General features: G+C 33.2%; 1 protein-coding gene across 8 annotated transcripts in view; it reads left to right on the top strand.

Moving 5' to 3' along the window:
* HOOK1 (hook microtubule tethering protein 1) overlaps window positions 1–24139 on the top strand; it is an 84297-nt gene that overhangs the window by 10849 nt on the left and 49309 nt on the right. For all 8 annotated transcript variants that reach the window (XM_054683557.2, XM_001156562.7, XM_054683542.2 and 5 more), the window contains 10 exons: window positions 3267–3339; window positions 6654–6704; window positions 7893–8025; window positions 9833–9900; window positions 11358–11420; window positions 14797–14880; window positions 17918–18084; window positions 21548–21688; window positions 22818–23019; window positions 23576–23686. In XM_054683557.2, coding sequence (XP_054539532.1) covers window positions 3267–3339; window positions 6654–6704; window positions 7893–8025; window positions 9833–9900; window positions 11358–11420; window positions 14797–14880; window positions 17918–18084; window positions 21548–21688; window positions 22818–23019; window positions 23576–23686 — 1093 coding nt within the window. The remainder of the gene's footprint in view (window positions 1–3266; window positions 3340–6653; window positions 6705–7892; window positions 8026–9832; window positions 9901–11357; window positions 11421–14796; window positions 14881–17917; window positions 18085–21547; window positions 21689–22817; window positions 23020–23575; window positions 23687–24139) is intronic.

Below are 24139 nucleotides of genomic sequence, written 5' to 3'. Positions count from 1 at the left end.
ATTTACTAAATAAAAGCATCATTATAGAACTTATTTGACTTTCTTTCATTTAAAATTTACTAGTTTAGTGAGGTAGATGTTTTTACCTTCAATTTATACAAGAGGGCAGAGGTATAAGTAGTTGAAATTGCTTTTGGAAGTTAAATGATGAGTAAATAACAAAGCTAGGATTTGCATCAGTTTGGTCTGACTCCAAGTTCAGTGCTCCCAACCAGCTGTAATCATTGAAATGTATTGAAGTCATCCCAATAGATTTTTACTTTGCAGTATTAATAAAATGAAAGTCAGTTGTGTATAAAGTATAGATAGATGTCCATATAAGTATGGACATAAAGTGTAGATAGTTATGTGTACAGTATAGATAGATGTCCATGTAAGTATGGACATCCATCTATGGACATCTATCCATGGACATACTTACATGAACATCTATCTATACTTTATATACAACTGTCCAAAATATAGACCACAGTTTAATGGGTTAATAGAGAAGATTTCTGGATATTTCAAGAAGAATAGGCTCTGGGTATACATTGAAGTGACACAACTATATTGTTTATAGTAACTAGTAGGTATTTCTTACTACCTGAATTCAGTTGGTAAAACTGTGGAAGATAAATACACCGGATGGAGTTAAAACGTAGTAATTCTTAGTTTTATTAGAAAATAATTGGACCATATTTTGGTTCATTAGTCCTGTGTCCCCTTTCTTATTTGATATCCCTTGAGTGTTATTGAAGTTCTGGGAAATATAAGAAAAGGAGCTAATTATTGGGGGCCAAGACTCTAAGGCATGTAGAGGTTGTAGAGGTTGCAGCGCAAAAGGAAAAAAAAAAAAGAGATGCCCTGAGATTTCTGAGGTTGGAGATCAAGTTTAATAGTGGAAAAGGTTGACTGCCATTATAGTTGTTTGAGAAGGGTGAATTTGTGTATAAGAAAGCAGGAGATATATTTTTACTAAGTTAGAAAGCATTTCTCTGGGCTAAAGTTGATTTGAGATAGAAAGGAAGATGAGGAGGAATGTAAGACAAAAGGAATTATCTTGGAAAAACTAGAGAAAAATACATTACATCTAGATCCAATTTCTAAAGGTAATTATAGCATAGAATCACATACTTGGATTTTTTTAGGGTCAGTTAGAAGACTGGGGTGGTAGTCAGGGTTGTCCAGAGAAACAGAACCAGTAGAGGGTGAGTGTGTGTGTGTAATCTTTGTCTCAATATACACACATGTGCACACACATGCAGATTCTTTTTCTTTTTTTGAGACTGAGTTTTGCTCTTGTTGCCCAGGCTGGAGTGCAAAGGCACGATCTTGGCTCACTGCAACTTCTGTCTCCCGAGTTCAAGCGATGCTCCTGCCTCAGCCTCCCGAGTAGCTGGGATTACAGGCATGTGCCACCATGCCTGGCTAATTTTTTTGTATTTTCAGTAGAGAACGGGCTTCTCCATGTTGGTCAGCCTGGTCTCAAACTCCTGACCTCAGGTGATCTGGCTGCCTCGGCCTCCCAAAGCGCTGGGATTACAGGCATGAGCCATGCGCCTGGCCCAAGATTTTTTTTTTAAGGAATTGGCTCATGTGATTGTGGAGGATGACAAGTCTAAACTCTGCAGGGTAAGCCAGCAGGCTAGAGACTCAAAGGGCAGCTAGAGTTGGAAAGCCATCTGCTGGCACAATTTGCTCTTTCTTTGGGGGAGTTCAGCCTTTTTCTTAAGGCCTTCAACTGATTGGATGAGACCCACCCACATTATGGAGGGTAGTTTGCTTTATTCAAAGTCTACTGATTTAAATGTTAATATCATCTAGAAAATATCTTCCCAGCAACATCCAGATGGGTTTTTACCAAATATCTGGTTACTGTGGCCTAGCCAAGTTGACACATAACATTAAACATCACAACTGGCGTGACTCTTCTGGTTAGGAGTTTTTATTACTTAATCTGATATAAAAAGGAAGTGAATTGGACAGTTTTGACTCATTAACTCGATTCATTCAGTCATTTCAAGTAAATACCTGGTTAGCAGTGTAGCATTTACACATTTAGATAAATTGTTTCGGTAATTGCAGACTTGGCATCTGGGAATAGTTGAGCACAACTAATATTAATCTGCTCAAAAGAAAATGGTTATGTACAATTATTATATGTTGATTATGAATAAAAAATAAAATGATTACAAATTCCAAATAAATGAATTGAAAATAGTGAAGCCATTTTTTTTTTTTTTTTTTGGTTATCATAGCCAGAAGAGTTATCTTCTGGTTTTAGAACATATGAGCAGAAAGGTTTCAGTTTTGCGTTCTTAAATTCAAGTTACAACCTTGGAAAAGAAGCTCTTTACTTTTTCCCCTATTTTAGTTGGCATACCTGTAAAGTAAGAATTTAGATGAGACCTTTAAGACCTCTTCCAGCATAAACATTCTGTGATTTTGAAGTTGTTTTACCCTTAGAACATTTATCACATTCTCCTTCGAGTATAGTTATTTGTGCTTTTTACTTTTCTCCTTTAATAACTACTTCTCTAAGAGTCAAAAGGGTAAATTATCTTCATATTAATCTTGCTCAATTCCTTACTCAGAGAAAGCATCTAGATATTTGTTTAGAATAAAGTCTATTAATGTAGTTCACTATATATGGTCAAATGTTGTTCTTCAAAACCTTATTAAATACACAAAAATTTAGTATAGCAATTCTTTGTCTTGGCCATCAGTATCAATATGGGACTTTGCTTTTCATTAAAACTAAACTTGTCTTTGTAGACTTCTCATTTAAACTCATTCTGCTTAATTCTACTCAGTTGAATAGATTAATTTTGGGCCTTGCCATGTGCTATTAATAGTATCACTCAGGGCAAATTACTTAGACTCTCTCATCCTCAATTCCCTAAATAGTAAGACTGGAAATAATAATGGAGTATTTGCCAAGTTACCATCATATTTAAATGAAATAACTTGGAACAATATCAAGTGCTTGATACAGAGTAGACACTCATTAAAATGTTGGTTTTTTACCTCTTCACGGTTGTGACTTTTGCATCTTCCTGGTAGCAGGGCACCTAGTATTAAATATTTAGTAAATGTTTATTAAATTGAAGGTGCAAATAACTTAAATAACTTAATATGATAAATTATTGCTATATAAGTAATATTCAGTATTGTTATTAAGGATAGGCTTTAAGACATAAAGTAACTTTCTCTGTTGGCTCTATTTAATTTTTTGTGTAATAAAAACATTTTCATCTTTAGTATTTTTGTTGTTGTTGTTTCAGTGATGCAGCTTGGTTTAACGAATCTTGGTTAAGCCGAATTAAAGAGGATGTTGGGGACAACTGGAGAATAAAGGTATGCAGAACAAATGGGAGAAGCACTTGATCCAAACAGTGGTCCTAAAGTTAGCACTAAGTTAACCAAATCTGTTTTTCAAATTAACTTATAGTACTTTTTGTTGTGTACAGTTTGAGTTTTAACACATGTATTCTCTCATGTAACTACCATCATAATTAAATAGAAAATATTCCTATTAACCAAAAATATGCACTTCAGGCCCATTCTCTATTAATCCCTACCCCCAGCCTTGCCCTAGGTAACTATAGATCTGTTTTATGTTACTATGGAATTCATTTCTGGAACTCTGTATAAATTGAATCATATAATATGTACTCTTTTTGTCTAACTTCATTCACTCAGTGTAATTTTTCAGTCTCATTCATGTTGCCTGCATTAGTAGTTATTTCTTTTTTTGCTAAGTAGTATTTCATTAGACTGATATTTTATGGTTTGTTTAGCTATTCACTTGTTGATGGATGTTTGAATTTTTATCATTTTTGACTATTGTGAATACAACAGCTACAAACATTCATATATGAATCTTTGGATAGACGCATATTTAATTTCTCTTGGGTGAATTTCTGGGTGGAATTGCTAAGTTGTGTAAGTATGTGCTTAACCTTATAAGAAACTGCCAAACTGATTTTCTATTTTTAAGTCAGTTTTGTTGTGTCTTGTAGGACATTTGTTTCATACAGGATGTATGATTTGTTGATACACAGTCCTTAACTGAATTACTGTGCTAATAATGTGCTAATAACTGATCTTTAATGATGTTTCCTTTTCTTTTCCTGCTATTGGTTATTTGTGTTTTTGAATTTATTTTCCTTGATAAGTCTGGCTAGATGTTTTTCAATTTTACTTATTTATTTTTTAAAGAATTAGCTTATGTTTTCTATTCCATTGATTTTTCTGATTTTTATTATTTCCTTTCTCTCACTTAACCTGTTCTTCTTTTTCTTGCTTCTTAAGGTGGAAGCTTAAATAATCAACTTTAAACCCTTTTTTCCCCTAATATTAACCACCATCTTAGCCACACCCCACATATTTTGACAGACTGTTACATTATTTTCATTCAGTTCAAAATATTTGGTAATTTCCCTTGTAAAGTTTTCTCCTTTGACCTATGAGTAAATTAGAAGTAGGTAATTCAAATTCAAAATATTTGAGGATTTTCCAGTTGCCTTTCTTTTATTTATTGGTTTCTAATAGATCTGAGACAATACTCTGTATTGAGAAGTTATTTTGCATTTATTGAGTCTTATTTTATGACCGAACCTATGGTCTGTCTTGGTGAATGTTCCATGTGTATATGAAAACAGCATGCATTCTATAGTTGTTATATAAATATAAATTTTGTTAAATTTGTTGATAGTGGTATTTTCCATATCTTTATTGATATTTTGTCTTATTATACTATGTGTATAGTGTAGTATAGACTCTGTAGAGAGCCCTTAAATCTCTAATGATGATTTCGATTTTGTTGATTTCTCCTTTGCATTTTTTTGCTTTTTACTTCATGTATTTTGAATTTCTGTTATTAAGTTTATTACACACTATATTTCTTGTGTGTTCTTGAGTGAATTCACTTATTATGAAATGCTTTTCTTTATCCCTGGTAATATTCTTTTATTTGAAATCAAATTAGCTCTAATATTAATGTAGCCACTACAGATTTTTTATGATTATATTTTTCATTAGTATTTCTTTTTCCATTCTTTTAATCTGCCTATGTCTTTTTATTGAAAGTGTTTCATGTAGACACCTAATAGTTGGGTCTTACATTTTTATCCAGTTTGACAATCTGTATTTGATTCTTTATTGTAAAAAACCTTCTATTTCTTACATTCATGTTTTTGTTCAAATCCTTGAACATCTTTAAACTAGAAGTTTTAACATTGTCTCAATTCTTTTATCTTTCATTTCTGAACCCATGTGTATTGACTGAGTTTTCTCCTAATTTTGGTTCCCACTTTCCCGCTTCTTCACATGTGTAGTAATTTTTTAATTGGATGCTAAACATTATGAATTTTATTATTGAATGCTGATTTTTTTTTTAAGTTTTTTTTTTTTTTTTTTCCTGAGACAGAATTTCACTCTTACGCCCAGGCTGGAGTGAAGTGGTGCAATCTCAGCTCACTGCAACCTCTGCCCCCCAGGTTCAAGCGATTCTTCTGCCTCAGCCTCCCGAGTAGCTGGGATTACAGGTGCCCGCCACCATACCTGGCTAATTTTTGTATTTTGAGTAGAGGCGGGGTTTCGCCATGTTGGCCAGGCTGGTCTTGAACTCCTGACCTCAGGTGATCCAACTGCCTCAGCCTCCCAATTAAGTATATTCTTTTGAGGAGTGTTGAATTTTCTTCTTGCAAGCAGTTAAGGTACTTGGAATCAGTTTGATCCTTTAAAGGCCTATTTTTGGCTGTTGTGGGGGGCAGAACTAAAGTTATTCTTTCCTTTAGGACTAAGGTAGACTCATTACTAAGCTGTGACCTTTTTGGGGGTCTTTAGTGAATGTTTTGTGCATGTAGCATGGTGTCTTCATTCTGGCTAGTGAGAATTTCAAAAATTTTTTGGCCTGTATAATCTTTGGGAATGGTTCAGTTTATAGTTCCCTGGATTGTTATTTCTTTGGAAAGAACATTCAGTTTCACCCATCCACATGCAAACTGGTATTTAGCCAAAGAGTCAAAGGAACCATTTTACACAAATCTCCAGAGCTTGCTCATTCCATAGCTCCCATCTTTTCATCGTCTGCCCTGCAAATTCAAACTGCCCAGGCCTTCCTGAACTTCTAATGTCTTATCTCTTCAATCGGTGAGAACATCAGGCTTGGTGTTTGGTTTCCACCTCCCTATGCTGTAGTCTGAAAATTGCCTCAAGACAGAAAGCTTGTACTAGTGTAGGGCCCATTTTCTGTTTGTTTTCATTCTTTCAGAAAGCAGAGTTCTGTACTACTTACTTGTTGTCTAAAGCTTGCAAACAATTGTTTAATGTATTTTGTCTTATTTTCTAGTTATTAGTGACAGGAGAGAAAATCAAAACCCAGTTAACTTGCTCATGACTGCAGCTGGACATGCCCGTGTATAAATTTTTAAAGTGGGCCCTTGAGTTCATTGTGACCCACTTTAAATAGAATCACCCTACTTAACTAAACACTGATTAAATCTCTGATGGTTAAAAAGCATCATGTGTTTGTATTTATAGAACTCTATTATAATGTTTTTGTTGTTCTTTTTAATTAGGGGAAAGTTTTTATTGTCTTTCATGCTGACATAACTTTTCTTTCATTATTAATCTGAAATAAGAATCTCTTATTTTTTTCACATTAGGCCAGTAATGTAAAGAAGGTCCTTCAAGGAATTATGGGTTATTATCATGAGGTATGAAAACCATCTGACTTTGTTTAAATGCATCATGCTATACGAAAATTACTTTAAGACTGAAAAATCACTTGGTTTTTTGTTTATAATATTTTACTGGAATGTAAGTCATAATTAGAACATGTTTTATTGTCATTTTTATAGAATGTTCATTTGTGAAAATAAGCTTGGATATATTGATTTGTAAGATAACATTGCTTAGGTATTGATACTCTCCGAATTGATTTTCAAGTAGAATTACCTTCATCTTTAATATATTTGATTTTGTGCAATACTATAAAGTAGACTTTATAATTACTTGAAATAATTTTCTATTTAAAGCAATATTTTGACATTTCTTCCCAGCATAAACAGTAGCAAAGACATAAATGAGATTATGCTCATACAAGTAAATTGGAAAAAATGCAAAATAAAAGTAGTATTATAAAGTCACTTTAGATAGTACATTAGTCAAATAGTTTTGTTTTTTCTTATTCGCATCATAACAAGTTCTCTAGTAGGGTTTTTGATATGAGAGTTTATTGCTGAACGATTGGCAGCTTTTGAATGAATTTTCCATTAAAGAATTTTTGTTGCTATTTTTTAAAGTCGTCACACAATTAAACTTGTAATTTCTTCCCAAAATGTTTAATATTCTCTAAAATTTTTCAATTTATTAAATACCTAAAACTAATTCTGAAGCTGTTTTAATGCCAAGAACCCTTTTAATCAGCTAAAAAATAAGAAAAAGAAAGATAAGACCAGGAAAAAAAATTAATCCATTAGATTTGTTGCTCATTTGTAAAAGTACAGTGATTTACATTGTGTTTCTCTGTTAATTGATTATATATGAAAATATTATGAATATTCTTTGGCTTAACATATGCTTATTATTTAATGGACAGGCATAAGTTTTATCATAGTAGACTAGGCCAAGTGCTTCTTAAGTTAAATTCTTCTCTCTGACAGTGAAATCAAAGGATATTTGATGTGAAACCAAAAGGAAATATAGTGCTTTTGGTTGGTTACTCAGAATTTTGGAATGTTGCCTGAACATTGCTAACTGGTTTTAATAATTATTTATTTGTCATTTGTTATTTTATCTGAGTTGTTTCGTGAATTTATAATTTATTTTCATTGTAATATTAAATGTAGCAAATTCTTTGCAGCCGACATAAATGAGTGATCTAATTTATTTTAATATTGTAGTTTTTGGGGCAGCAGATTTCAGAAGCACTTATCCCTGATTTAAACCAAATAACCGAATGTTCAGATCCAGTGGAGCTTGGGAGGTTGCTCCAGCTTATTTTAGGTTGTGCGATCAACTGTGAAAAGAAGCAAGGTAAGTGAATTTCAATCACTTGAGGATTTCTACTTTCTAGAAACTTTCTACATTGCTATATAAGCTAGCATTAAATCGTACTATTAAAGCTTGGCAGAAAGCACCCTGAAACATAAACCAGAAGATCTGAATTCTAGCCCAACTCTGTCGTTGAAAAGTGGCATACCTTGAGTGTCCTATTTGTACCTGGATTCTGATATTCATATTCAGTGGCTAAATTAAATGTATTTTAGTTTAATTAGTTTAATATACCCAGTACATAAGATTTAGTGGATATTCAATAAAAATTGTACTTATTCATTTGATACATTATGTCTATTTTACATGTAAGAACCTTATGTGGATTCAGTTTTCATAAATAAATATTCAGCTACTAATTTATAATTCAAGTTTCTTCAGATAATATTCTGCTCCTTTCAGAAGCATATCTGTCCAATATATCCTGCAGATAAGTGGTCTAATGATATAAATGGAATTGATGCATTATATTGGTATATCCAAACACAGTGATCCATATTTTGCTGAGTACAAAAGGATCATATTTGGTTGCATGTAATGATGAATGATGAACTGAACAGGCCCAGACCTCCTTCCCTTGAGGGCTTTAATCGGTTTCGGTGGTGAGACTTTTGACGCTGATGTTTTTTTGCATGATTCATCCAAACTTGTTCTTAGTACACCACCTTTATGAAAGAATAATGTTGAGTGCTTAAGTTTGCAAAATGCAAATACTTCAAGCCAGGGCCTTGGAAAACATTCAACATTGTCTAACTAATGAAGAAAGGATATAAGCTGGGATAAATTTACCTACAAACTCTGAAAGGAGAAAAATAAAACAAAATACATGAAATTAATTGTAGTTTATCAATTATAAAAGGACAGTGACTAGGTGTCAGAGAATTTTTATATTAGTCCATCTCTACTATTTACTAGAAGTTTTTTTCTAGGACAAGCCAGTACTTCTCTGTAGGCTTTTATTTCTCACTTATAAATAAAGTTAAAGATCTGTATATTGGGTTTTTCATAAAAGCAGGGACATTTGCTCATGGAAGGTTAAAACTTCTCTAAATATTTAATCACAAATTGACAAGTAGTAATTTATTTATAAATCTAGTACTTTTTTGTTGTAATCATGATTATTTTTATTTTTTCATTGATTAATGCTTTGTTAATATTTTCATTGCTGGTTATTTGTAACTTATTTTTGCTTAATTAATCTTAACCAGGTTTGTAAGTTTCGTTAGTCTTTTTTAAAAAGCCAACTTTTGGCTTTGATTCTGTTTTGTTTTTACTATTTAGTTTTGTTGTCCTCTTTTATCTCATACGTTTTTCTTGTGGATTAATCAGCTGTTCCTTTTCTAAGCTATAATTGACATTTTAAGTGGTAATTTTGCCTTAAAGTGATTATTTTGTTGCATCCTAAAAATTTTAATATTATATGTAATATTTTCATAATTTACTTCTAAGCACTATTGAGCAATTTTGTCCAGTTTTAAAAGGAATTCAATTCCTAGATACATAACTTTTTAAAAGCTTTCACACTTTTGTATTTTGCTGTATGAATTGATTTTTAAAATGATTTCAAGGTACTGACTGCAACAATCTCAATCTTGAAAGAATGAATTCATTTGCTTAACAATACTCAGTTTATCCTGGTGAGGAAGGAAGACATACTGGTGGACAAATAATGTATTTACATAAAGGATTATCTGTGGGTAGATGAATTTTTATAGTCTATTAATTTGATGGCTAAGGTACTATGTGTAAAGAGTAGATTTTTTTCAGATTTGATTTTTTTAAATCATAGAACATATTCAAAATATAATGACACTGGAAGAGTCTGTTCAACATGTGGTCATGACTGCTATTCAAGAGGTAAGTTATATCATGTTCCTATGAGTATAAAAATCCTAAACCAAATTATACAAAACTTTTCATACTTTATGCTTTTCTTTTTTAAAAACTTGCTCTTTGTTGTAAGTTTACTTCCCCTTAGCTAGTGGGTCTTCCTTTTTTACCCCCAAAAATATTTTAAAAGGCCTTTAAGCCCAATTTTAGTACCTCTGCATTTTAAAAGCTGGTTAATAAATTAATATTATCAAGTCTCTTTAAATAAGTGGTCCTCAACCTTTTTGGCACCAGGGACCAGTTTTGTGGAAGACAATTTTTCCACAGACCCGGGGTGGCGGGCAGGGGGAAGGTTTTGGGATGAAACTGTTCCACCTCAGATAATCAGACATTAGATTCACGTAAGAAGCGTTCACAGTGGGATTTTTGCTCCTATGAGAATCTAATGCTGCCGCTGATCTGTCAGCAGGTGGAGTCCAGGTGATAATGCTCTCTTGCCTGCCACTCACCTGCTTCTGTGCAGCCCAGTTTTAACAGGCCATGGACTGGTGCCAGTCCATGGCCTGGGGGTTGGGGACCCTTCCTTTAAATAACTTCAACTAAGCAGGAAACGCAGGATAAACAGTCTCTGACCAGAACAGTCTCTGACCAGACAGGAGTTTTTCTTTTTTCTTTTCTTTCTTCCAGTTATAACAATCTTTCCTGAATTTTTCATTTATATATACCATATGCATTTTCAAAATGTTAGATCTGTGAGCAAATATGGTGGTACTTAGGTTTAGTTTTACCAGGTAAGTTGGATTAAAGCTAGTCTAGTTATCTAAGTTGAGCCAGGAAGGATTCAGAATTAATGTGGTGCAGTGTTGATTCTTAATATCAGCCTAAAAGGCTGAGATGGATTGCAGAGGAGGCTTCAGGAAAAGCAGACTTTGGAAGGGGCATGACTTAGAGGGAGACATCATACAGGACTTTTGTAGTCTGTACTCCCTGAGTTTGCATTGTTGGTTAGGATTCAGAGCATCCCTGTACGTAAGTAAATCTGCCTTTCATCTCAGAGTTATTTTACAGGATCTTTTTTTCATATAATCGTAACTCCTACTTTTAAAATGACTTCTCAAAAAGGCTGCATTAAAAAAGTATTAACTTATAATGTATATGAATCCCTTTAAAAATTATTTAATGTGTTCACTCTTCATCAGTAATATGTCTTTTAGGACTTGTATTGAAATTTGTCAGTACACAAGTATTTTGAATATATCTATGTATTTAAAGCACAATTTACTTATAGTGTCCTCACTAATATGCTTGAATTTGTGTTAAGTTAAGGCTCTAATAAAGTTTTTATCTGAATAGTGTTCTAAGGATCCTCAAATTAAGGCAAGGAAAAGCTAAATATAAATCATTTTACTATCCTTTCAAGAAAATATATTTTACTTCATAAACATCACATTGTTATACTTAATTTTATTATTTTAATTTCCTAGTTGATGAGTAAAGAAATATTGAGCTCTCCTCCAAATGATGCTGTTGGAGAATTGGAGCAACAGGTGAGTATTTTAGTATGGAAGAAAAATGTTGAAAGCAATATTAGGGTTTCTTTGCCAATTACTCTCATAAGGCTTACAAAGAGAGCATATACAATAATATTTTCTTCCGTGAAATTTGGTTTATTCTTCTGCATGATCCCAATTGAATGGCAGTGGTGTTGGTCTCCAGAGACTTTTGTGATCATGTTGAAAGAGTTGAGTGGCATTGAACATTCCTTCTGACACTTGTATATTTGGACCATGCTGTATGGTAACACAGTGAAATAGAGGACAATTAAAAACAAACTCTGCTAAGTTTTAATTTATTTAATAATGTAATTTTTTTCACTGTTGCTATCCTCTCACTTGATATTGAAGAAATAGCTCAAAGGCCCTGTACTCAAGGCTCCTTTCCTTCAGGACTGTTTTACAGGGGGAAAAGACACTCTTCTCCCATTTATAACCCAATCTGGGTTATAGAGTAAAGGGTAAAAGGAGAGGCAAATGCATTAAGTACTTTTTCTGTTATATTTTTAAACACTTCTTCTTTTATGAGTGTCGCCAGTCATCTCAAGAAGTATTTCAAAAGAAAATGTTTAAAGAAATAATTTATTTAAATGTAAACATGCTGTGTTTTTTCCTAAACATTTTTCTGTAATAAAAATAAACAATGCCTTCTCTAATACTTGTAAAAATATTTTGCAGGGATTTACATAAAATGTAGTTCTGTGGGACTGTAGCCTTCAATGTTAATGAGGTCATGTAAAACAAAGACGACAATTTTTTTTATTATTATTATACTTTAAGTTCTGGGTTACATGTGCAGAACATGAAGTTTTGTTACATAGGTATACACGTGGCATGATGGTTTGCTGCACCCGTCAACCCGTTACCTACATTAGGTATTTCTCCTAATGTTATCCCTTTCCTAGCCCCCCACCCCCCACAGGCCCTGGTGTGTGATGCTCCCCTCCTTGTGTCCATGTATTCTTATTGTTCAGCTCCCACTTATGAGTGAGAACATGTGATGGTTGGTTTTCTGATCTTGAGATAGTTTGCTGAGAATGATTGTTTCCAGCTTCATCCATGTCCCTGCAAAGGACATGAACTCATCCTTTTTTATGGCTGCATAGTATTCCATGGTGTATATGTGCCACATTTTCTTAATCCAGTCCATCTTTGATGGACATTTGGGTTGGTTCCAAGTCTTTGCTGTTGTGAATAGTGCTGTAATAAAAATACGTGTGCATTTGTCTTTGTAGTAGAATGATTTACAATCCTTTGGGTATATGCCCAGTAATGGGATTGCTGGGTCAAATGGTATTTCTAGTTCTAGATCCTTGAGGAATCGCCACACTGTCTTCCACAATGGTTGAACTAATTTATGCTCCCAACAACAGTGTAAGAGCGTTCCTATTTTTCCACAGCCTCTCCAGTATCTGTTGTTTCCTGACTTTTTAATGTTCGCCGTTCTAACTGGTGTGAGATAGTATCTCATTGTGGTTTTGATTTGCGTTTCTCTAATGACCTGTGATGATGAGCATTTTTTCATATGTCCGTTCACTGCATAAATGTCTTCTTTTGAGAAGTGTCTTCTTTTGAGACACTTTGCCCATTTTTTGATGGGGTTTTTTGCTTTTTTCTTGTAAATTTGTTTAAGTTCTTTGTAGATTCTGGATATTAGCCCTTTGTCAGATGGATAGATTGCAAAATTTTTTTCCCATTCTGTAGGTTGCCTGTTCACTCTGATGTTAGTTTCTTTTGCTGTGCAGAAGCTCTTTAGTTTAATTAGATCCCATTTGTCAATTTTGGCTTTTGTTGCCATTGCTTTTGGGTTTTAGACATGAAGTCTTTGCCCATGCTTCTGTCCTGAATGGCATTGCCCAGGTTTTCTTCTAGGATTTTTATGGTCCTACGTCTTACATTTAAGTGTTTGATCCATCTTGAGTTGATTTTTGTATAAGGTGTGTGGAAGGGGTCCAGTTTCAGTTTTCTGCATATGGCTAGCCAGTTTTCCCAACACCATTTATTAAATAGGGAATCTTTTCCCCATTACTTGTGTGTGTCAGGTTTATCAAAGATCAGATGGTGGTAGATGTGTGGTGTTATTTCTGAGGACTCTGTTCTGTTCCATTGGTCTATATATCTGTTTTGGTACCAGTACCATGCTGTTTTTGTTCCTGTAGCCTTGTAGTAAAGTTTGAAGTCAGGTAAGGTGATGCCTCCAGCTTTGTTCTTCTTGCACACAATTGCCTTGGCTATGTGGGCTCTTTTTTGGTTCCATATGAAGATTAAAGTAGTTGTTTCCAATTCTGTGAAGAAAGTCAGTGGTAGCTTGATGGGGATAGCATTGAATCTATAAATTACCTTGGGCAGTATGGCCATTTTCACAATATTGATTCTTCCTACCCATGAGCATGGAATGTTCCTCCATTTGTTTGTGTCCTCTTTTATTTCATTGAGCAGTGGTTTGTAGTTGCCCTTGAAGAGGTCCTTCACATCCCTTGTAAGTTGTATTCTTAGTATTTTATTCTCTTAGTAGCAATTGTGAATGGGAGTTCACCCATGATTTGGCTCTCTGTCTGTTATTGGTGTATAGGAATGCTTGTGATTTTTGCACGTTGATTTTGTATCTGGAGACTTTGCTGAAGTTGTTTATCAGCTTAAGGAGATTTTGGGCTGGTAGGATGGGGTTTTCTAAATGTACAAACATGTCATCTGCAAACAGAGACAATTTGGCTTCCTCTCTTCCTATTTGAATAGGCTTTATTGCTTTCTCTTGCCTGATTGCCCTGGCCAGAACTTCCAATACTATGTTGAATAGGAGCAGTGAGAGAGGGCATCCTTGTCTTGTGCCAGTTTTCAAAGGGAATGCTTCCAGTTTTTGCCCATTCAGTATGATATTGGCTGTGGTTTTGTCATAAATAGCTCTTATTATGTTTAGATACGTTCCATTGATACCTAGTTTTTTGAGAGTTTTTGGCATGAAAGGCTGTTGAATTTTGTTGAAGGACTTTGCTGCATCTATTGAGATAATCATGCGGTTTTTGTCATTGGTTCTGTTTATGTGATGGATTACATTTATTGATTTGTGTATGTTGAACCAGCCTTGCATCCCAGGGATGAAGCCAACTTGATCGTGGTGGATAAGCTTTTTGAGTGCTGCTGGATTCGGTTTGCCAGTATTTTATTGAGGATTTTCACATTGATGTTCATCAGGGATATTGGCCTAAAATTCTCTTTTTTTTGTTGTAAGACTCATTTCTTATTAGGTAAATTCAAAAAATAATTTCCCATATCAGTGTATATGTGTGTTGTGAGAAGAGTATATTTTTCTATTTTTCTATATTTGTGTCAAAACACGATTTACTAAGATTTAGGACATTTTGTATTTCAGCTTAAAAGAGCCTTGGAAGAACTTCAGGAAGCACTAGCAGAAAAAGAAGAGCTGAGGCAAAGATGTGAAGAATTGGATATGCAGGTACGGGAAAAAACCCTGAGCTGAGAAAAACTTCCTCTTTAAGTTTACAGAAGATTTTTATTGTAATTAATTAGTTAGCACTATGTTTTGTAGATTAGGTTTAACTTCATGGAGGTAACATTAAAAGCATTTCTTATAGGATTGAATATTCAAGTATGAATTTCATAAATATTTTTCTCTGATAGTTGAAATTTGCTGGCTTAACTTTCTTTGAGAAAATCACTCTACTAATTTTAAAATTTCAATTATTTAGATAAGAACTCAGTTTTCATTTTTGTAAAATGGGAAAGTTAAAGTTTCTACTTCATATTGTGTATGTGAGTATTAAGTAGAGGTAATTTATGGAAGTATTAAGTGGTACCTGACACTTCCCCCCGAATAAATTCAAGTACATGTTCATATTTATGTATGTAGTCTCTTATGGCAAATTTTTGCTAACATGTATGTATATATAAACGTGTGTATATAATCTTGTATTCATATGCACATGTATGTTAAAATGAACTTGGCATGAGCAACAATAGTTAATGGTTAAGAGGTTAGATTGTCAAACCAGGCTACCTACATTCAGAACCTGGCATATTACTAGCTGGTTATATGCTCCAGGCACATTACTTAATTATCCTGTACTCCAGTTTTCTCTTTTGAGAAATGGAGTGATGATAGCATATATCTCCCAGAGTGGTCGTGAGGGTTAAATGAGTTCGTATATATAGCACTTAGAGCCTGGCACAGAAGTGCTGTGTTTATTGTTGCATATGATGTTACTGTTACATCAAAATACAAATGTGCATATTATGCAATTAGTCTAGAAAAAGGTGTACAGAAGGTTAAGTGTACCTTCATAATATGCTGTATGTAAATGGCATTTTTTTGTTTGAATAATGAGCTAAATTTGTAGTTGATTCTCTGAAAAGTGTAAGGGCAAGGAGCAAAGGTGTGGTAGCATTATCCTTGCTAGAGGAAGTAAATATCTAAAATGACAGGGCTAGATAATGCTTCTAACCCTTAAGCATTTGGAAATAAAGAAAAGGAAAAGACTTGGTTAGGGTGACTAGTCACTTAGGGCAGTGGGAGCACTAGAATTCAGGTCTTCTAACTTCATCTGTAAAAACCAGTCCTCTGTATTTGAACGAAGTAAGTGTCTCAAGTAAGGGAAATTTAATCTGTTCTCCTTCGCACCTTTCCTAACTACATATTGTAACATACACCTTCAGACACATGCAAAGTACCTGAAATGTGTTCATTTTAAATGGGATCATATTCACCCTGTAAAATACCTTGTAGGAAAAACAGAAGATTGAGCCATTCAGGTATTACCATTCTCTTGTAGGATCTACGTACAGTCTTCTGAGAAATTCTTATTCAATAAAGAACACAAAATTCTACATTTAAAGATTTATGTGTTTGTAACAAATAATAAAGGATATATGATCTGGTTTTAGGTGAAAAGTGCAGAAATCCCAAACAGAGAGAGACAGAGACAGGTGCAGATTGAACTTATCACCATGAGAGCTTGTTGAAGGAGATGCCTGGAACCACCACCCAGTGTTCCAAGTCACGGTTCTGGGGTGGGAACAAGGAATGTGCCTGTCTCGCACCCTTCTTACTCATGTCTGTGCCAGAGATGGCTCTGGAGCCACGTTGAAGCATATGGATAGGAGCAAGATTGGTTATTCACCAGGTGTTCAAAACTAAAATTTGCCCTTGGTCCTATTCTTTTTTAGAGGAGTCCTACCCAGTTTTGATGCCTGAGGGTGTTGTTTTTCCTCTGTCAGTCATTTTTTGACAGCCCCTACACTCAAGCTAGAATGAGATATTCTTTTCTTTGTGCCCTACCCTTACCCTATAGTGTACTTCTATCAAAGCACCTTCAACATCTTTTACATAATTGTTTACATTTCTACTGTAAGGGTCTTGGGGGCAGAAACTCTTTATTCTTTTTTGTATCTGAATCACTTAGAATTATTATGCATGACAGGTAATAGTAGTCACTAAACAGCTTACATAATAGGCATGGATGCATGCATTGAATTTGGGAATAGAAAGTTATTTCATTATATTGTCTGCCCAGGGACAGTTTCCCAGACTTTGTAGTTCTCATTTAGAAGACAGTAACTTGCCTATATACTGTGTTCAGGGCAGTCACTTGATGTTAATTTCCTATTAGTTCTTTGTGTCAATGTGTAGTCATATTTACATAACTGGATTGAATTACATGTTTTGAAGATATGGATAGCAAACTTATTCAGTAATACACTGGAAATCAGAATAGGTTAATCAATGGTTTTTCAAACTAATTCTTAATCATATGTAAAAGTTCTGGCCTTATCAAAAGACACAGCCTTAGCTATACATTTTTAAAGATTTTTTAAATGGAAAAGAAGTAGAACCAGGAGAGAAAATCATGCATGTTTTAAAAATATGAGTAAAAAAAATTGCTCCAGGTACTGATAATGATGTGGTTCTACACTAACATGTTTTTATTCGTTTTAAATCATAAGCAAATAGTTTAAATGTACAAATGGAAACAGCTTAGCTTTTTGTTATTGATTCATTAACCAAATGTGCTTATTTCTTGAATATGTGATATGTGACTGATAATTTTATACTCTCAACCTATCATGATAACTTTGAACATATGTGTGTATATTTTGGCTTAGTAGGTGACATCATTCTAAAAATTAGTTTATACCTAAAAGAGGAGACAAATTAATTTTTTGAAGTTTCATTTGTGCATCAAATTTTAGAGACTTGAAAACATTTTCTTCCCCAAACAAAGGCAGGCATAGCATTTTAAAGATATAGTTACTCTATTTTCTCCATATGTGTATTGATTTGATTTCTTTTCTTTGACTTACATCTCCTAGACTCTGAATTCTGCATTCAGAAGGATCCTTAGAACTCATCTAGTATGACAGACCAAGCTATTTAATGGCTTAGTCAGATCTAGAATCCAGAACTCTAGATTCTAATAAGAATTTTTATTTTTTTGTTTTTTTCTACTGGTGCTTATGTATGTGTATTTGTTTCTTAGGTGACTACACTTCAAGATGAAAAGAATTCACTGGTTTCTGAAAATGAGATGATGAATGAAAAACTTGACCAGTTGGATGGCTCTTTTGATGATCCAAACACAGTGGTTGCAAAAAAGTATTTTCATGCACAATTACAACTAGAACAATTACAGGAAGAAAACTTCAGGTAGCATTTTTAATGGAAATCATTTTATGGAGTTCTGTCTATTATACCAGTAGCAAAAAGTCACAGTATTAACAGCTAATTACTAAGCATTGTTAAGCATCTTTAGGATACTGATTAAGCTCCTGAAAATACCAGATGGTATAAGTGGTTCCTGTTATCACAGGGCTAACATCCAGTTAGGAAGTGGGAGATACACATAAAAACAAAACCATTTAAATATGTGTTAAGGACCAAATCAAGGCCATAGGACAGCCAATAGGAGTTCAAAGCAGTGATTGCTGAAACCTGGGGAGAACAAGGAGTTTCTCAAATAAGATAGGTAACCCTGTAATAAATGGAAAAAAATGTAAATCGTAAGCCAAGTAGGTGCTTTTCATTTTAACTTGTATATTTCTTTAACAAAGTCATGTATCCTTACCTTTAATAAACATTGATTATCTTTTGTGTGCTTACCACTCAGCCATGAACTATAAGACCTTGAGGACAGGCACTCTAATTGTACTATACATATTTTTTTGTTACTTAATTTTGATATAACTTCAAACTCCCTAAAAAAGTTGCAAGAATACTACAAGGAACTTCTTTACACCTTTTACTCAGATTCAACAATTATTTTACAGTTTTCTCCATTTGCTTTAGCAGTCTCTGTATATAGTCATATAATTTTCATATTTTTATCTGAACCATTTGAGAGAAAGTTGGACACATGTCTCTTTACCCCTGTATATTTCAGTGCATATTTCCTAAGAATGAGGACATTCTCTTATAAGCCACGTTATTTTCACATTATTGTGAAAAATGATATAACCATTAAAATTGGGATCTTTTTCTGGACTCTCATTTCATTTCTGTTAGTAAATTTGTGCCTGTATGACACTATATTAATTACTATGGTTTTAGAGTATGACTCTTGAGATCTGGTAGTGTAAGTATTCCAATTTTGTTCTTTCTTTTTCAAAATTTGTTTTGGCTATTCTAAGTCTTTAGCATTTTCCCATAAAATTGAGAATCAGCTGATCAGTTTCTATTAAAAACCTTTTCAGGATTATGATTTGGATTGTATAATTGATATCTTAACTATATAGAGAATTCCTATCTATCAATGTAGTCTCATTTATTTAAATATTTAATTTCACTCGGCAGTGCTGTATTGTTTCTAGCATAGAAGTCTTGTATGTCTTTTGTTAATTTTTTACCCAAGTATTTTGTTTTTGATGCTATTGTAAATGCAAATTCAGAATTATTGTGAAAATTTGCTGCTAATCTGTAGATAGATGTACAATTATATATTGAAACTTTGATCTTACACCTTGAAACTTGTATCTTAAATATATTGAAACTTTTATATCTTGCAAAGTTTCTAAATTCACTTATTGAGCTGGTAGTTTGTTTAGATTTAAAAAAGAAATCCTTAGTCCATTCCTGCTGCTTTAACAAAATACCTTAGACAGGGTAATTTATGAACAATAGAAATCTACCACTCACAATTCTGAAGACTGGGAACTCCAAAATCAAGGTACCAGCAGATTCAGTGTCTGTTTGAGGGATTGCTCTCTGCCTCCAAGATGGCTTCCTCTTGCTGAATCCTTAGGTCCCTTTAACCTCTTTCATAAGAGCACTAATCCCATTCAAGGGGACAGAGCCCTCATAACTTAATCACTTCCCAAACGGCCCCACCTCTTAATACCACCACAATGGGGATTAGGTTTCAACATGAATTTTAGAGGAACACAGACTATGGAATCTACAGTCATTTCATCTATTAATAGAACTTTACATCTTCCTTTCATTATTTCTGTCTTGTATTTATTTTCCTTGCCTTGCTGCAAGAGCAGCTGTCATTGCTTTTTTCCTGGTCTTAGAGGGATCATGTGCAATTAGGATCCATCAAGTATGATGCTAGCTGTAGAGTTGTTCGATGTGCTTTCTGTCAGATTGAGGAAATTCCCCTTGTTTCCACCCTGCTAAAAGTTTTTTGTTTTTGTTTTTTTTTCAATCATGATTAGCTGTTGATTTTTGTCAGATGATTTTTCTGCATCTTGAAAAGAGGGTGTAGCTTTTCTTTTTCATTCTTGTAATATATTGATTGATTTTTGAATGTTAAAAACCTACAGTCTGGAGATAAACCACTTTGTTCATACTTTATTATCCTGTATATGTGACTAGATTCAGTTAATAATTTGAAAGAATTTTTATAACTGTCTTTATAATAGATATTGGTCTAAATTTTGTCTCTTGTAATGTCTTGTTCAGGATTTGTTATCAGAGTTCTACTAGTCTCATAGAATAACTGAGGCATATTCTCTGTTCTTCTGTTTTCTGAAAGAGTTTATGTAAAAATGTTATTTCTTTCTTAAATTTTGATACAGTTTATCAGTAACACAATTTGGACCTATGGTTTTCTTTGTGAGTGGGTTTTTCCTGACAAATTTAATTTCTTTAATGGTCATAGGACTTTTCAGATTTCCTATTTCATCTTGTATGCAGTTTGGTAAGTTGTATTTTTCAGTGTATATGTTTATTTAAGTTGTTGAACTTATTGACATGAAGTTCTTCATAATATTCTCTTCTTATCCTTAAAACTCAGTGTCTATGGTTATTTAAGTTGTTGAATTTATCGACATGAAGTTGTTCATAATATTCTTTTTTTATCGTTATAATGATTCTGGCAGATGTGATGATACACCCTTTTACATTCCTGATATTGCTTGGGTTTTCTTTCATTTTTCTTGATCACTCTTGCTAGAGGTTCATCAGTTTTCTTAATCTTTTCAAACATCCTTTATTGGCCTTCTATATTATTAGTTTTTGATTTCTTTCTTTATACTTAACTTTGGCTTTAAATTTCTCTTCTTTTTCTAGCCTCTTAAAGTTGAAACTTAGATCATTGATTTTAATCCTTCCTTCCCCTCCCTCCCTTTCTTCCTTCCTTCCTTTTCCTTCCTTCCTTCCTTCCTTCCTTCCTTCCTTCCTTCCTTCCTCCCTTCCTCCCTCCCTCCCTCCCTCCCTCCCTCCTCCCTCCCTCCCTCTCTCTCTCTCTCATTCTTTCTTTCTTTCTAACATAGACCTTTAAAACTGAGAGGCACTGGTTTACTGTTGTCCCCCAAATTTGATTGCTTGTCTTTTTGTTATTGTTTAGTTTGAAACTTTTTCTAAATTCTGTTGTGATTTTTTTTCTTGACTTGTGGGTTATTTAGGAATGTGTTGTTTAATTTACAAAGATTTAAAGCTTTTCTAGACTTCTTATTGCGACTGATTTCTAATTTAATTAACCTTTATTATTAGAGAACATGTTCCATGATATTTCAGTCTTTTGGCATTTATTGATACATATTTTATTCATCATATATTTTATTGTGTTGAGTGTTATATATGCATTTGCATATATAGTCATGCAAGTTATAATTATCTAATTATAACAAATCATGGAAGTTATAAATACTTACTTTTTTATTTGTTCAAGGCTTGAAGCTGCAAAAGATGATTACCGTGTTCACTGTGAAGAACTTGAAAAGCAGCTAATCGAATTCCAGCATAGGAATGATGAATTGACTAGTCTTGCAGAAGAAACAAGAGCCCTGAAAGATGAAATAGATGTTCTTAGGTATGGCATGTCTTAAAAAATATAATTATGCCATTTCTGAGCTATTTAGTCAATTTGAGTATTTCATATTTTAATCAGGGATTCATAGGATTATTCCTGTATATCAAGTATTGATCAGTTTTTAATCCAGGCTGATAGTTTTAACTTCTTTTATGTTTGTTGTTTGGGCTTGCAGTTCATGGATAATACTCAATTTTTATTAGGACATTTTCACATTAGAACCCATAAACCCAAAATGAGACCTTTAATTAAAATTTTATAAATGGAGTACGTATAGATACATTTAACTTGACCTCCCTGTACCTATCATATTTTGTGAAATTTTTGTGTAAGGAAATTTTTGTGTAAGGAAATGTCAATCCATATTTTGACATTTGATAAACTATAGATCAAATATAGGCAAGAATCCTAACTTTTTTTGGGGGAGGATTGTCATTTGGCAATATAAAGTTTATATTTACTTTTTTCATGTGAAATGTTACTCAGTGAACAGTCTGTCCACGTGATCTTTATTTTTTTTGTTAATTTTTCTTAATTATTTTTTGTAGTTCTTAATACTCATTTGAAACAAAATTTGTGTAACCATTAATTTGGACCTGCTTGCGATAGTGAAGTGATTTGGTTTATTTGTTTGTTCGTTTATTTATATATTTAAGTCAGGTAAGCACAACTCCAAAGGGAAGTGCTTTGCCTGACAAGTTTATAAATTTAATCAACGTCCTAAATACAGTTGAGTCAAATACTTGGAAGGAAACTATGCTGAATGTTGTACACAAAGGAAGGTTGGCCTGTAAGCTGCAGAGCAGCTGAGTTGTTTAATTTTATGTACAAATCATTATTTTTTATTCATTGTGCTAATATATGAAACAGTTTGATAAATTAGTGTGTCAGATTTGAAGCATTTTTATTTTGATGGCTTTATACCAAATAGGTTGAACTTTAAATGGATTTAGGCTAGAGTCTGTTTCCAAAGTTCTTACAAAGTTTACAATTTCCTCTTCTCACTCACTCACATTTACTTTTCTTTTTTCTTTTTTGTGATAGTTTGGAAGATTCATTTTATAGCCAGAGTAAAATTATGAATATATACTAGTTTTTATACAGTAATGCTTAGTCTTTATGATTATAGGGCTACCTCTGATAAAGCAAATAAACTGGAGTCAACAGTTGAGATATATCGTCAGAAGCTACAAGATCTGAATGACCTTCGCAAGCAGGTGAAAACTTTACAGGAAACCAACATGATGTATATGCATAATACAGTCAGCTTAGAAGAAGAATTAAAAAAAGCAAATGCAGCACGTACACAATTAGAAACATACAAAAGGCAGGTAAGAAACATCTTAATTTTTAATTGATAAAATTGTAAGAGTTTAACTTTGTTATTCCTTTTGATTTCTTAAGAATGGTAAAGAAATTGAGAAGCATTGCATGTAATAAGCTATGAACTTATTCTGATGAATTTCTTTCTTTAATTTTAATTCAAGGATTGATAATTGAGTTTGAGTTATCTGGGTCTTTTACCTTTTTACTGCCTCCTGAAATTATTTTTTCTTTTCAGATTTTATTGTTTATTAGCATTTCTGGTAAGCAGGGTTAATGCCTTAGAGAATGGAGCCGTAACCTAAATTCTGTTTTGATGTTTACTAAATAGCATTAGGAGGCTGACTTTTAATTTCTTTGGCAAAACTATTATTTGAATATTTTTAGTTTTATGTTAATTCTTATCTATATGTTATTTTCCACAAGTATTTAGAATTAGACTGCAATTTTAGTGTAGATATTTATTCCTAATCAGTTTTTCATTTACTCAATTCTGAAAGACTATTGAGATTTATACACTTATATACTTTTAAGGATTTTTTTTCCTTTTGTTTCTGACATTAGGTTCAAGATCTTCATGTTAAACTTTCCTCCGAATCCAAGAGGGCAGACACACTAGCGTTTGAAATGAAGCGGCTTGAAGAAAAACACGAAGCTTTACTTAAGGAAAAAGAGGTAAACATAGATATAATTGATAAGGAATATTTCATTGTTCTTTTAGTTTTGTAATGCCCTTGCTGTTTCTATAATCGTGGTGATGTCTACCAGTTCTCTCTTCCTCCAGATTGAATTTTTTGACATAAAAGTGTCTTGTAAAAATGACTTACATCTTCTTTCAATTTTTTTAGTTTTCTTCACAATGTTAGATGAAATGGTAGAGCCAAGGTCATAAGTCTCAATGAATATTATCTAATTCTAGACTGTCAGTTGCTTGGGATCAAGGACCATAGATAATAATTTTGCGATGGCTTTATTAAGATTTAATTTACTTACCGTAAATTTCACCTAAGGTGGTTTTCACAAGTCATTGGTTTTTAATATATTCACAGAGTTATACTACCATCATCATAATCATACTTTAGAACACTGCCATCACTCTAAAAAGAAACCTCATGCCCATCACCGTTT

Source organism: Pan troglodytes, chromosome 1 (assembly GCF_028858775.2).
Source record: "Pan troglodytes isolate AG18354 chromosome 1, NHGRI_mPanTro3-v2.0_pri, whole genome shotgun sequence".
NCBI lineage: Eukaryota > Metazoa > Chordata > Mammalia > Primates > Hominidae > Pan > Pan troglodytes.
Note: the sequence above shows the minus strand (reverse complement) of the source record. Positions and strands in the feature narration are given on the sequence as shown.